The sequence below is a fragment of the Phaenicophaeus curvirostris genome, chromosome 24 (genome assembly GCF_032191515.1).
Source record: "Phaenicophaeus curvirostris isolate KB17595 chromosome 24, BPBGC_Pcur_1.0, whole genome shotgun sequence".
NCBI lineage: Eukaryota > Metazoa > Chordata > Aves > Cuculiformes > Cuculidae > Phaenicophaeus > Phaenicophaeus curvirostris.
In genome coordinates, this window is record NC_091415.1 from 1779811 (window position 1) to 1793832 (window position 14022).

The 14022-nt window shown below is 43.5% G+C and overlaps 1 protein-coding gene across 2 annotated transcripts; it reads right to left on the reverse strand.

Moving 5' to 3' along the window:
* Positions 1 to 1746: 1746 nt before the first annotated feature.
* LOC138730466 (membrane cofactor protein-like) lies at positions 1747 to 13769 on the reverse strand. 2 transcript variants are annotated; one of them, XM_069875661.1, is made up of 12 exons: positions 13665 to 13769; positions 12106 to 12297; positions 11810 to 11906; positions 11049 to 11134; positions 10680 to 10886; positions 9883 to 10065; positions 9078 to 9266; positions 8335 to 8526; positions 8000 to 8026; positions 7458 to 7524; positions 5587 to 5692; positions 1747 to 3578 (listed from the first exon to the last, which is right to left on the reverse strand). In XM_069875661.1, the coding sequence occupies exons 1-11, from the start codon at positions 13732 to 13734 to the stop codon at positions 5602 to 5604; spliced, it is 1401 nt and encodes a 466-aa protein (XP_069731762.1). In that variant the 5' UTR covers positions 13735 to 13769; the 3' UTR covers positions 1747 to 3578; positions 5587 to 5601. The 2 variants fall into 2 exon arrangements, with proteins under 2 accessions (XP_069731762.1, XP_069731763.1); XM_069875662.1 differs by lacking the exon at positions 5587 to 5692.
* Positions 13770 to 14022: the final 253 nt, after the last annotated feature.

Below are 14022 nucleotides of genomic sequence, written 5' to 3' on the forward strand. Positions count from 1 at the left end.
AAACAATGGATGCTGAGTTAAAGTTGTCCAGAGTAAAGTAATCCGAAAGCTGCATGAAAATCAACATAATGCTTCCACAGGCAGAGCACCTTTTCTTTATTATACAATATGTAGGACCTTAAGATTTAATTTACTTAGAGCAAATTTATTTCCACACTGTGCTCAAGGACTCTGTCATAGAATCATCATTCTGTAGCTCCCAGAGACTTGCTCTGCGCACACAGAAATTCCCTCCAACAACTTGATCCTCGCAGTTAATCCCAGAAGTGCCTTCAGCAGTTATGATGATGTCACACACACCTCCTAGAACTACAAGTTTGTTGCTGGTAACTTCTAGTGATTTTCCAGACAAACTCTATTACCCTTGCATCTAAAGCAGTAAGATGAAGCTCAACTATTTTTGCTGATCTCCCTCTTGTCCACCATGTCATTATACACCGAAAAGGCGATCGCTGTGCAGATGAAGCATTCGATCAGACCACTGAACAGTCATCTTTAGCTGTCACCAACAAGAGGATCCTTCTCTGAGCCAGGAATATGTCTCTTACACAGGCTGACCGATTTCTCTTGGTGTTCAGAGTCTCAGTTTTTGTCTAGCACCATTTGAAATCGGTTATGATGTAGGGGGAAAAGCAACAGTAATGGAAACCTTCATTCCCCCGCCCCCCAAAGTCCTTACAAACAAACACCACCAAAAGCACAGCCTCGCCTCACAAACACGTACGGTATTGCTCTTCTGTTCTCTCACCTGAATTACACCCACAGGTGAACGTCCCGCACAACAGGAGGACACTCAGCACCACGTTCAACTGGGAGAGGTGCTTACAGAGAGAGCGAAGCATCTCTTCAAACACCTAACTCAGATTCTTCAACTCCAACCAGCCAGGGTCCACGTGACAGCCCAGTCACCCAACCTTCCGACCAGCTATATTCCACATGCTTTGTTTGCCTGAACCTGTTATTGACTCAACTATTTTTTTCTCCTTTTAAATAAAATCATGTGCTGCTTGGTATTGGGCTCTGTCTCAGGTAGACAGATGGCATCAATCCCTGCCAGACAATGCTGCAAGTCTCTTCATTTCAGCCCCCAGCTCCGTTTTCACCACCCTGTATGCTCATAGTGAGCATTTACAGTGATTTTAGGTGTGACGCTGAGGAGTCTACAAACCACAGACACCTCACAGAACATTAAAGGAGCTAATAATGCCCACACTGTTGCTCCCACTGCAAGAACTTTGCTCATTTTACCAGTAGATGGCATCACCCTTTTCTTACACACAGTCAAGTTCATGTTCATGACTCTTTAATTACCAGTTCCAAAGTCTAAACTGAAATAATTCACACGAGACTGAGGTTTTAGTAGAAAATAGCGTAGAACTCATGACAATTATAGATAAGTTTGGGTTGGAAGGGACCTCAAAGGTCATCCAGTTCCAACCCCCCTCCCATCAGACCAGGCTGCTCAACACCCCGACCAACCTGGCCTTGAACATCTCAAGGGAGAGGCCACAAAGGACCAAGGTGTCCTCCTCAACCCAGGATTCAAGGTGTGGCCTCACCAGTGCCAAGCACAGGAACACAATCACTGCCCACAAGCACATTCCTACACTACCGTTCAGCAATTCTGCACACAAACTGCAAGCTTTGGTCTCAGTTGCCACCTACTGCAAGTTTGGTACACGCAAAATCATCTTAATGAGCAAAGAGCTGACCGCCACATGATGAATGAAGACAAACACTGACTGCTAAATAATTGAACATTTTTATTTGTAGTATTACAAATCGTTGCTAGTCTTTACATGCACAAAAATGTAAAAATAGGCCATTTTTTACAGATATTTCAGTTTAGCATTAAGTGCATTTCAGCATAATTGAGAACATTGATGATGCTATGCAGAATCACACCAGCCAGTGACCAACACACCCACTACAAACAATTCTCAAACGTGGTTCAAGACAGCACATCATTCTGCGCAGCCAAACCCCCTTTTTAGTAACCAGAGACCATTATGAACTGGGACTATGTAACTGCTGCGATTGTCCTCAAACTCCTATAGTGGCCCAGTTAGTTCTACATTAACCAGACGATGTGATCCTGGCAGCAGAGAGCGCTGCCCACCTACCACAGACAAGAACAGTTTAAACGCTGCCTCTGCCGCCTGAAGTGAAGCGATTTGGTCGTTCTGGGAAAAGCGCTTCTTACAAGCTGCTGTATGTTGATAAACTCAGAGATTCATAAAGCCAAAACCTGTCCTAATGAAGCTTTTATTTTTAATTAGAAACAGCAAGTACACATTTAATGTAACAGCTGTCGATGCACATCTGACTCTCAATTCCTGGCAAATTCCATGCTGGGAGCTCCTGGAGGCACATTCTGTACTAAAACGCTTCCTGAAACAAGCACCTACCTAAGGAGAGGCCACAGCTCCCACCGCTGTCACACACCCATTCCTGACCAAACTCCACTGGTTTGATCCTCCTTCAGCACGCAAAGAGGAGGGAATTCAGACAGGGAAAGGCTTCCGTTTCTCAACAGATCTCTGATGCTAAATGTAGCACTGCGGAGCTGCATTTAGCACCGCAGTCTGCATACAGGGATTTGAAATGCTCTACGTGGGACGGATGAGTTCCAAGTGAAAAAAATGCAAGGAAGCTAGAGCCACACAGCACCCTTTCTACCCTGAACAGCAACAAAAGTCACCTCCCAAATTGACATCAAGGCCTAGTATGAATTAGGTGCCCTAAGGAACGTATGCTGTGCACCTGACAGGAAATAGCAACCACTGATTCCTCGGCAGTTCCTTTAATTAGGCACCTGCTGTCAGCAGGTCAACAAATTCAACAACAGGAGATGCTTTTGCTACAGAAACCTTCATTTTCTATTCCAACAGACCCACTGTAGTCTTTCTGGAACTGTATCAAAGAGCCATATATATATACATGGCTTTTTTCCTTCATAAAGCCAATGGAAAAGCTATAAAACTCTGATTTAAAGGCACATTTTAATTCATTAAATAAACAGAAACCAGCTTTGGCAAACAAAGAGGTAGTGCATACAAGAGCTACATGGCGATAGTTTCAAAAAGACACAGACAGCACCAATCTCTTACAGAAATTAAATAAAACACATCAGAATCCAAGAGACAACACAATCATTTATGCTGCCTTAGCTGCAGAACTAAGGCCAGGACAGTCTTCGGTAAGGAAAGCGGCAGCGCTGAAGGAAGCAGGAGGCAGCAGCTGGGATTGTGACAGAGACACATCCCAGTGCTCCCAGTGACACAGACTACAGGGCTGTGCCCTTAGGATCATTTTGCACACACAGAGAAGACAATGAGTGGCCCACAGGGAAAAAGCACATAAGAGATTGTTTTTACCCTATTAATGACCTCCTACTCAAGAGTCAATCAGTAGTACAAGATGTGGGACAAGAAGCCCAGCTAGGGAAATTCAACACAAGTGCAATTCATTGTCCATTTCTGACAGGTATGTTTGAAAACACCCTCCCACCCCAAAAAACAGTCATTCATGCTTTACAGATCTTATATTCGGCTGTACAGGGAGTGCTGTCACGTTTCCTACAAACAGAAAAACAAGTCAAATCAGAGATTTTGCATTGCAATTGCTTTTACATTTATTTTCTGAAAGCACATCCTTAGCTTCATCATTAAACCAGCAGATAAAGAGGCATGAAACTAAGCTATTATTTGGCCTCTTCTTAGCAAGCAACTGCTAGGCTGAGGAGATTGATTGCTTCATTGCATCCATAAGGCAGCTAAGAGTGACCCACAGAGTAGAAAAGCATTTGATCCAAATGGATCATTCCAAGGCATGAACAGACCACGCCTGAATATTATCAACAACTGGAAACAGCTGTTAGAGGATCCCCAGCAAATTTGGAGACTACACTGGCAGCACCCCTTATGATTTCTTTTAATAAATACAGTATATTGTTTAGCTCATATTTTATAATCAAAAGCTGAAAATCAGTTTGTGAGAATTTCGATTTTGTAGGGTGCTAGCAGCAAATTTACAATCCTTAAACCAAAGAGGACTGTAAATTCATCATTACAACCATATACACGTGTATTTTCAAGTACTTGAATAACTCCTGTTCTGCTTAACAGAAAAAAAAACCCCATACCAAGCCTCTGCACTATCTCTCTCACAAGAACAACTCGGGGGTGAACAGTGTGTACACATACCAGACCACTGATCTCTCCTATCATTGGCATGATAAGATTGGACATAAGAACTCTTGATTCCTTTCTTTCCTCCCTCCATAAATAAGCCCAGCTAACCCACAGCACTAACCCTACCTCAATTAGAAACTTCTTACTTCAGAGGTAAGGATGATATTCCTTAATCCATACATGATTTGGGAAGAAACTCCATGCTTAATTTTCATATGTGCCATCTCAAACTTATCAAAAACACTGAGAAGTCACTTGTTCTTCAAAAGTGAATAAAATAATCAAGGCTACGCATGTGAAAAGGCCTTTGCATTAAGTTAGAATGAGAGACTTTACCTTCTGAGTCTGTGCAATGGAGAAAAGTGACACAAGTACCAGTTTACAAGAGTATTTGCAGTGTAAATTCTACCTGTTAAGGTAGTAATGAAATAATACTAATAATGAACAGTCACACTGAGCTGTCCTGTCCTCACTCTGTTCCCTTGTAACAAGGTTTAACCAGTCAGGTTTTTGACAGAGAATCTGACCCTACACAAGCACAGAAGCAATCAATCACCATCAAACGTGTCTGAACACTGGGCTAGGCACTAGTTTAAAACACAGGAAAGGAAAGCAATTCCAAACAAGCAACAGTATTTAGAACCTTTTTAGGGCTACAGAACACTGAATTTGAAAGATCACTTTTTTTTATAAACAGGTTTAAAAAGACCTTGTTTGCACCGTAGTTATTTTGTTTTTCTTCTAGAAAGCTGAAAAAACAGACAAGTCTGTAATTCTGAGACAGGCAATCTGGTTTTCTCTGCAGAGACACATACTACCTTCACAATTCTAGCATCTATGTAACACAACAAAGGTCATTTCCAATTCCAACCACCTTCTAGTTATAGGGAATTATACTATTTGCCAACAGAAGTAACACCACTGGAATCCACTTCACTACGTACATGGCTTCTACCTTACAGAAAAATGTGTTGCTTTCTCTTTAAAGACAACCCAAAACATGTGCAATAAGCCATCCCTTAGGACACTAAATGATAATTCTTCACGCCATACACCCTGTTCTCCCAAAATGAATCATGGAATGGTTTGGGTTGGAAGGGAAGTCCATCCAGTTTCAACCCCTTGCTATGGGCAGGGACACCTCCAACTGGATCAGGGGGCTCAAAGACCCATCTAAGCTGGCCTTGAACACCTCCAGGGAGGGGGCATCAACAACTTCCCTGGGCAGCCTGTGCCAGTGTCCAGTGAATGAGTGGTTATTGTCACCTTTCCTATAGGAAACCACGGTCACAGCTAGCGAGATTCCACACTTAGCCTGAAATTCAGAGTAAACCGTAATATATAGACACTTAAGCTTCATAGGAAAAGTCCAAATTAAGTGGAAAGCAGATACCTTTTAAAGATTCAATTAATTCATTTCTGCAGTTTCTTCCATCTCAGTTGGTACATTAGTTTTTAAAACACTTGTTTCCTTGCAACTCTCATCAACTGTGTACGAGCTGAACAGCAAAAGGGGAAAAAGGGCTAATTGAATGTCCTAGAAAATTGGCCGATTAAACACACAAAAAGAGAGGGCAATAAAAGACTTTAGCTGTAATTTGGAGACTACAGCCCAGCAAGTATGAGGCACTGGAAGCACAACAGCTCACAAAGGCTCAGCTACATCAGGAATCCAGAAAAATAAACAGGGAGATCTAGGTCTTAATAAAAGGAGATTAGATCAGAGAGTTTAAGAAAAGGGTTTAATAAATGTTCAGAGAGAGGAAGCTTAAGGAAAACATTGGGCGCAATAAGACACTTAAATGTTGTAGAATTCTCAGGAATAAAACATCCTTTAATTTTTGATGATGTTGCTTTAGATCCCTCCTGCTTTCTACCCCCAGAGAAGTCCCTCCACCAGTGATGGCAGAAAGTGCTGCCCTTATACTATGAACTCCCACTTATCTGGACCACCCAGATTGCAGGTTATCCAAGTGATGGATGAAAAGCAATTACTCAAAAGCACAACACTTAGCAGCACAGCTACACAGCCACTCTGCTCCTCGTAATGATACCCTACTGCCCACGCAGAAGATATTGAGGCTGAAACCTCCCTGGATATAATTTACCTTCAGGGTTCTCCCAAGTAGCACTGCTCATACTTCCTTACAAATACAAGCCGCAGGAATATCTCCTCTGGTTTACTTTATCTAAAGCATCCCTTCTTTTGCTTCATGTATCCCAGATACCTCTTAACAAAATCTGTTGGGAGTTTACGTCAGTTTTGACGAGATGCTTATTGTAATAGTCTACCTGTGCCACCTAACTACTCTGAATTTTCAGGATTGTGCATGTTAAAAACCGTTTCTCCAACAAGACAGGCTTTTTTTTTTCCAGAAGATAAAACGAGACATTACTGCAAGAAGCAACGCACAAAGAGGAATTTCAATCTCCTGTCACCTCTCCATGAAAAGGCCCATGTATTGTTCTGAAGATAAAGTTCAGAAGGCCCTGTAAGTCTCATTAAGAACGGAACACCGATACTGCTCATGCATCTAATATTTCACAAGTGATTTTGCAAGTCTTTAACAAAGGGACAACAATCATGGCTGCTGCTGGAGGAAAGTGGATCCACCCATCAAACTTCCCAGTAGCAAAGCTAGTTGCTTTTTCAAACAGCACAGGAGCACCAGTTTAGGTCAAATTTGTTTTCACCTTTTCCTTGTAGCTAAGCCCACGTTATTTTATCCAAGGTGCTTCTGTTCCCAAACACAAAGCACAGCGCTTCTCCAGTTCCCTTCCACTCCCTTTGGTACATTGTATGTGGAAGAGAAGCTCCTTAGCTCACCTCCAGGGCTTCCAGCTCACGTAAGTCACTCTGGCTCTTAAAGCTGGTGAGACCCAGCGATGCCAGAGTGTATCCAAGCAGGAAAATAACACAAGCCCACACCAACCAACACTATCACATGTTTTAAGGGGTAAACTGACATAGTTGAGAGCAGATGCAAGCAGTACTTCCCTCAGCAAGTGTACTTATGCTAAATAAAGGCTTAAGAACAGGGTTTTTCCTTCCTTGAAATTAGTGCAAGTGTTAATTAGCAGCTTATCTGAATAGCAGACGCAAAACCCAAGTCAAATACATTGTTAGGCACTTCAGCTTCCCATCAGCTGCTGTGACAAGCTCACACAATCGCCAGGCGTTTAAATAAGAGAGTGCAGATAAAGCTCAAGACACATACACTCTAGCACTGCTTTGGCAATAATAAAAAAAGTGGATTTACTCACCCATTTTGTGAAAAGAACTTCTTGTAGACCCAGAAGGCGGCCAGGAACACCACGACTGCCACAATCACTTTAGGAAGAATTAAAAAAAAGCCTTAAGTGTGATAAAGATCATCTCCAGGCCACAGAAAAGCCTCAGAAATTTTCAGCTGGAATAGCACTGTCTTCACCCACAGCCCTGTACAAGCCCCCCTCTCTAGATCTTTAAAATGCGAGTGGCTTATTTCACAAATACGTATTTGATGCTTCACTCAAGACTCTTCGAGGTAGTTCAGCTCCAGAACAGTGAAGAGTTTATAAAGTGACCAAGTTGTAGCCTCCAAAATCTCATGTTTCACATACAGGAAAAAAAAAAAACCACCCCACATTTCACATGAAATTAATCTATAGCTCCTAACTATTCTTAACTCTTGAGCTATGCAGCTTTAGGAGTAGATAAAATCATGTTCTGTTACTGCAGTCACAGGTGATCGCCAGAATTATCAATTCTATACGAAAACAGACAATCCCCATCATATTTTGTTCAGGTTTTATGAGACACTTACCACAAATGATGACTGTAATATATGCACCTGAAAACAGAGTGAATCGGTATCAGAACACGTGCTTCTCATTTGAACAGTGTTGTAAAACTACAAAGTTATTTTAAACAGATCAAGCACCTCTGTCAATATCATCCAGTTTATATCATAACACTCATTAAATGAAAATATTCCTATTTTTAAGTTGTTTTCATAAAATCCTCCTCTTCTCATGTTGAAATAAAGAAGAAAGCCAGCATTAAATGACTTCTCCTGAATACAATAGAACATCCCCAAGGAGCAAAGCATCTGTTACACATATTCTTCTTCTAGTGGGAACACTTGCAGTTCATACTTACTTAACCGGCAAGTTGGCACTTCAGGGATCCACCGATTTGATCCAGCATATTGAATACGAGCTTCTCCATGTAACGTGTAGCCTGGATAACATTCAACCGTAATAAAATCCCCAACAGAGTACGAAGGCTTTTGTCCATCAATTACTCTACCGTGATTTATGTCTGGAGTGGAACCAGAACTCACAGGCCCACCTGGAAAGAGGGGTAGAAAAACAGAAATAAAGTCCAAGCTCAGAGGTGGTATATGAAGGAGATTCAAAAAGCTGCCATCAAAACATCCCCGTCTTCATGTACATAGCAGAAGTTTATTTAACCCTTAAGGTAGTTTATATGCAAATGATTCCTGCTGATGGACATGCTTTAGAGACATGAACAGAAATGAACATCTGTTTCGTTAGGACAAATTGTCTTAAAGTAATGACAACCTCTGCTTATAACAAGGGATACCATGGTGCCGTGCGAGGCGAGAATCAAGTCTGCCACCATCAAAGGGAAAATCTTCCCCAAATCACTCCCCAGAACAGACGTTTCATACTGGCTTTTGAACTTTACCAGTTTAAATAAACACAACTAAGACTAAACAAAAGACTCCAGTCATGCCAAAGTTTCCCTCCATGGCTTCCGCTCCACCCTGCAACAATCACAACCCTGCTAACATCACCTCTGGCTTCTGTGACATTACTACATCAGGCGTTTGGAACTTGTTACTGCCTTTGGTTTTGTCAGTTATGAGTTTTACTCACATTCACAGTTTTGTAGAGAACTCCATGTGTTCAGTCCTTGACAAGTTACTGTCATCTCCACAGTGCCATCCGGAAAATAACAGGAATCATCGCACTTCAGTTCAACAGAGTCTCCTTTTTCATACACAGCTTTTGCTGAAATCACTACTCCATGTGTGATCTCTGGGGCACCACACAGCTCTTTGGTAACTAAGACATGAATTTAAAAGTAAGTTTAATCATAATAAACTAAATATTTCATAAATCATTAACTCGCTCTACAAATACACACTACCTTTGTATGAGAAACACAGACAAGCATATCTGAATAGTTTAACTCCACCACAATTTTAAGTGTAAACGTTTCCTTTGGAAGACTAAGAACAAATATCACTGCAGGTATTCATTAAGGTAATATGATCTTATAATCACAGAATGGTATAGGTTAGACTGGACCATACAGCCCAGCCAGTTCCACCCACCGTGCCATGGGCAGGGACACCTCCTACTGGATCAGGGGCTCCAAGCCCCATCCAACCTGGCCTCGAACACCTCCAGGGGTGGGGCAGCAATGACTTCTCTGGGTAAACTGGGCCAGGCCCTCCCCACCCTCATCATGAAGAATTTCTTCCTGAAGTCTCTAATCAAGAGCCCCTACCCAGGTTTCCTGGAGCCCCTTTTCAGTACTGGAAGCTGCTCTAAGGTCTCCTGGGAACATTCTCTTCTCCAGGCTGTACAACCCCAACTCCCTCAGCCTGTCCTCATAGCAGAGGTGCTTCAGCTCCCCGAGCATCATCAGAAGTTGGATTCTGATTTAAAGGCTTACTTCTTTCACAAGTTGGTTTTTCAGGAGACCACGCATTATCCTCTCCACAGATGATGACCTCCGATCCAGTCATGAAATAGCCTGGATCACACACAAAGACGACGGAGTCCTGATAGCTATAGGAAGGGCCAAAGCCACTTTTTTTCTTCCCATTTTCAACTCTCGGGTCATCACATCTGACCACTGTAACAGGTGTAAAGAAAAACAACTCTGAAACATTTGGTAACAGTACCTCTACGACAGACATGGCATCCTTCTACTAACTGCCAGCTTCCTTATCCAATTCCTCAAAGTCTTCCGGAGGGGGTTCATAAAAGGGTTATCTCTCTTTAAGGTGTAAAAGGTCCCCGCTTGTTACTTCTATTAACAGCATGTTCACACATATGTATTTACTGTTTTAAGTTAAATTTTAGTCATGTGTCATAATCAATATCCACAATATAGTTGATCAGGTCTCCAAAGTTCTTGTATTAATTGAAGTACCAGAGGACTTGTTTCTTTTTTTCCACAGTGAAGTCCATTCCCACCCCGGCCCTTCCAAAAAAGGGACAGATACAGAAATTTTGGAATAACATCAGCTAGAATCATAGAATGGTTTGGGTTGAAAGGGACCTTAATGCCCATCCATTTTCAGCCCCTGCCATGGGCAGAGACACCTCCCACTGGGTCAGAGGCTCCAAGCCCCATCCAACCTGGCCTTGAACCCCTCCAGGGATGGGGCAGCCACCCCTGCTCTGGGCAACCTGGGCCAGGGCCTCCCCACCCTCATAATAAAGAAGTATATTAAAAATTCCAACCTCTACATTGCGGCGGAGGCCCACTCCAAACTCCGTTTAAGTGTTCATCATATGTACAGAAAATCGTAGGTGAGCCTATCAGCGAGAAGGAATCTGTGCCCTTTGGTACATCATTGCATGAGTAGGTTACGGATGTTTCATAATTGTAACTATCCAACTCTGTGTAGCGCCCGTTGGCTATGCTCGGAGGGGGTTCACAAGGGATTCCTAGAAATAAACAATACAAATCAGCTGACAGAATTTTGATGCTACTTTTTTCATCTCAGAAATTGCAAGCCTTGATTTCCAAGTAATTTCATTTTAAAATCTGATATTGAGCTATTTCCAAGACAAGCTACTGAAGATAAACTTAAACACAGTGTAACTTACTTTCACAAAGGGGAAGATCTCCATCCCAGCCAACACCTTTATCCTTAATTACACAGGAAATTTTATTAGCTCCACGCAATCTGAACCTAGACAGGCAAAAATGAGTTTAAGAGGTGAAACATCAGAAGTCTCTCATCAATCTAAGAAGCAGCTAGAAACTTTTGTTTATACAGCTCTGCTACATGATTGTGGGGACACAACACATCCAGTTGTTGTAACAAGAATGAGATCTCAATTTTGTTTTTATTTTGCTAATACACTCACCTTGGAAAACAAAACAAGTGAGACATCACTGAAAGAACAAATGGAAGTCTCACCATATTAAGAGTTACACCCTCTAACACTAATGCCCTGAAGTTGCTAATACCAAAAGAAGCAGCTGTTAATCAGGAATAATAAAAAACCTTCTAAGGGTAACTGTTTTTGACTTAATTGACTATACACAGACACATGGGCCACTATATAATACAATAATGAAGGGTGATGCATGTATAAATATACTCCCTCTGTCACAGGAGCATAAAGGTGACACTCCAGTTTTCACTCTGCAGAACCTCATTAAAAAGCTTAGGCTCTGGTTGATGCAAATAGCATGTAAAACCAGGGATCTAATCCAAATTTAAATTTAATTTGCTCCAGGCGGAATTTGGGAGACACTTCAAGTCAAAACTGGACGGAACCTGCACAAGATAGGTTTGGTTCAAATCTGACCTAAACAGAAAAAACAAGAGAGGATTCATTCACCTCACAGAAATACTTACCCTCCTTCACAAGAAAACGTAGCTTGCGAACCAAATGTAAGATCTGTCACATTAATAAAACCATGTTCTAATTCCCCTGGATGCTTACATTTTCTCTCTAGGGGGAGAAAGGAAAAAAAAGAAAAATCTATATTCTTGTAGTTACAAAGACTTTGTTTTCGGCATATACTGCTCTTACAGACATAAGCATTTTTCAAGCTTTGTTTACAAAATCCAAAAATACTGATTCTTAGGTGAGAAACAACTGAAACTTAAATATCAAAGGGAAAACCCAAAAGAACTGAGGCACACATTACCAATACAGAACTGCTCTATGGGTGACCACTGCAAGTCTTCACCACAACGCTGGGACGATGGTTTTCCAGGGATTCTCATATACCCCGGCCGGCAGATGTAGGACACTGTGGTGCCAACAGGAAAGCTCTTCATTGTGTTGAAGCTTTCCTCAAGCTCTGCATAGAACAGTCGATCTGGAGGCGAACATGTGTCTGCCAGAGTAAAAGGAAGGAAAAAGCAATACACAACCTCGCCAGCGAGACACAAGCTGAGACGCAACAGCAGGAAAATTCCACAGGCTTTAAGGACTCATCATTAAATCAAAGAGGTGATGCTTTTAAGAGACAGAGCTATCTTTATATTTCACTAGGTTTCAATTCTTTATATTTTAATCACACTCATTGTCTAACTTCGCACTAGTACAGGTTACTCATTTGTTTTCTCAAGTTCTTGTTTACCACTCTACCCAGACAACGCACTTCCTTCCAGCCAGTATCTTTTGTCCATGTGCCTTATTCTCGTAGTTAAAACGCCCCATTTAACCCACTGTACCCCCACCAGCAGTAATTTTTTCCTGTATTCTTTGCCATTTTATCTAGAACTCAGTATATACCCCCCTGCTCTTATTACCTTTTGTGTTTACAGCATTTGGAAAACACATCTGTAATCTGCCTAGCGGAATCAAGCGTCTGTGTAGCCACATATTCCTACTGGAGTTGGAGTACAAGTTCAAGTACAAGCTCAGTTGTGCCAACCCCACGGATATTCCCTTTCCTAAGGCAAAAAGCCAGGCAGACCCCAGAGGGGAGTTTCCAACCCCAGGGAGAGGGACAGACCCTGGGGCACTGGGAGGGGAAGTTAATGTTGGGGGTGGAAAACTCCTCCAGGGCAGATAATCCTGATCAACACCTGCAGGACCAGAGACGTGCCTTGTCACAGAATAACGTGCCTTGTCACAGAATAACGGAATGGTCTGGGTTGGAAGGGACCTCAAAGCCCATGCAGTTCCACCCTCCTGCCATGGGCAGAGACACCTCCCAGTGCATCAGGGGGCTCAATCCAACCCAGTCTCCGCAAGAAAGGGTTTTGGATTGGATTCCTTTCCAATCGATTCACGTGATTGTCTAGAGACTCACCAAGCCATAAATGACCCCTGAATTCAGGGTCAAGATCAGCCCCCAGCAGCAGCAAACCCTGTTTCTGCAACACAACCGTTCTCTTGCATTTCACCCCAACCCCCCATTTCTTTAATGCAGCCATTCCCCCTCCTTTTTGCCCCCAACCCCCCATTTCTGTAACGCACCCATTTTCTCCCCTTTTAACCAAAACTCCCTCTTTGTGCACCGCAGCCCTTCTCTCCCCTTTTCACCCCAAACACCCCGCTCTCATAACACACCCGCTCTCTCCCCTTTTCACCCCAAACCCACCCTTTCTGTAACGCACCCATTCTCTCCCCCAAGCCCCCTCGAAGCTGCGCCCCTCTCCCTCCCCGCGGGCCGGGATCCCGCTGGGGCTCAGGGAAGGGGAGGACGAGCCCTGTCCCGTACCCAGGGTGGGCAGCGACGGCGCGGCTGCTCACCCTGCGCCTCTCCGAGCCAGGCCAGCAGGACGAGGAGGAGAAGGAGGAGGAGAAGGCGCGCAGGCCCCATCGCGGCGGCCGGGACGCGTGCGCGGGGTGAGGCTCCCTCAGCGCCGCCATTAAAGGGGGAGGAAGCCATTACCGGAAGTGGGCGTGGCTAACGGGGGGAGCGGCCAATGAGACGAGGGAGCGGGGCCAGAGGGGAGGGGCCAAGCGGAAGGGGCGTGGCCAATGCGGGGCGCGGTTACTGTTTGTTGCTATGGGGGCGTGGTCACTGCACAAGGGGCGGGGCCATGGAGGGGCCTGAGGGGAGGAGGCCCTGGCCCAGGTTGCTCAGAGCAGGGGTGGCTGCCCCATC

What these genes read in the sequence shown, in the direction of transcription:
- LOC138730466 (XM_069875661.1), bottom strand. Translation starts at nt 13,734, where the DNA reads ATGGGGCCTGCGCGCCTTCTCCTCCTCCTTCTCCTCCTCGTCCTGCTG. An exon ending in CATAGAGCAGTTCTGTATTG is followed by an intron (nt 11,907 to 12,105) that starts GTAATGTGTGCC and finishes TTCTCCCCCTAG; the next exon opens with AGAGAAAATGTAAGCATCCA. An exon ending in ACGTTTTCTTGTGAAGGAGG is followed by an intron (nt 11,135 to 11,809) that starts GTAAGTATTTCT and finishes TTGCCTGTCTAG; the next exon opens with GTTCAGATTGCGTGGAGCTA.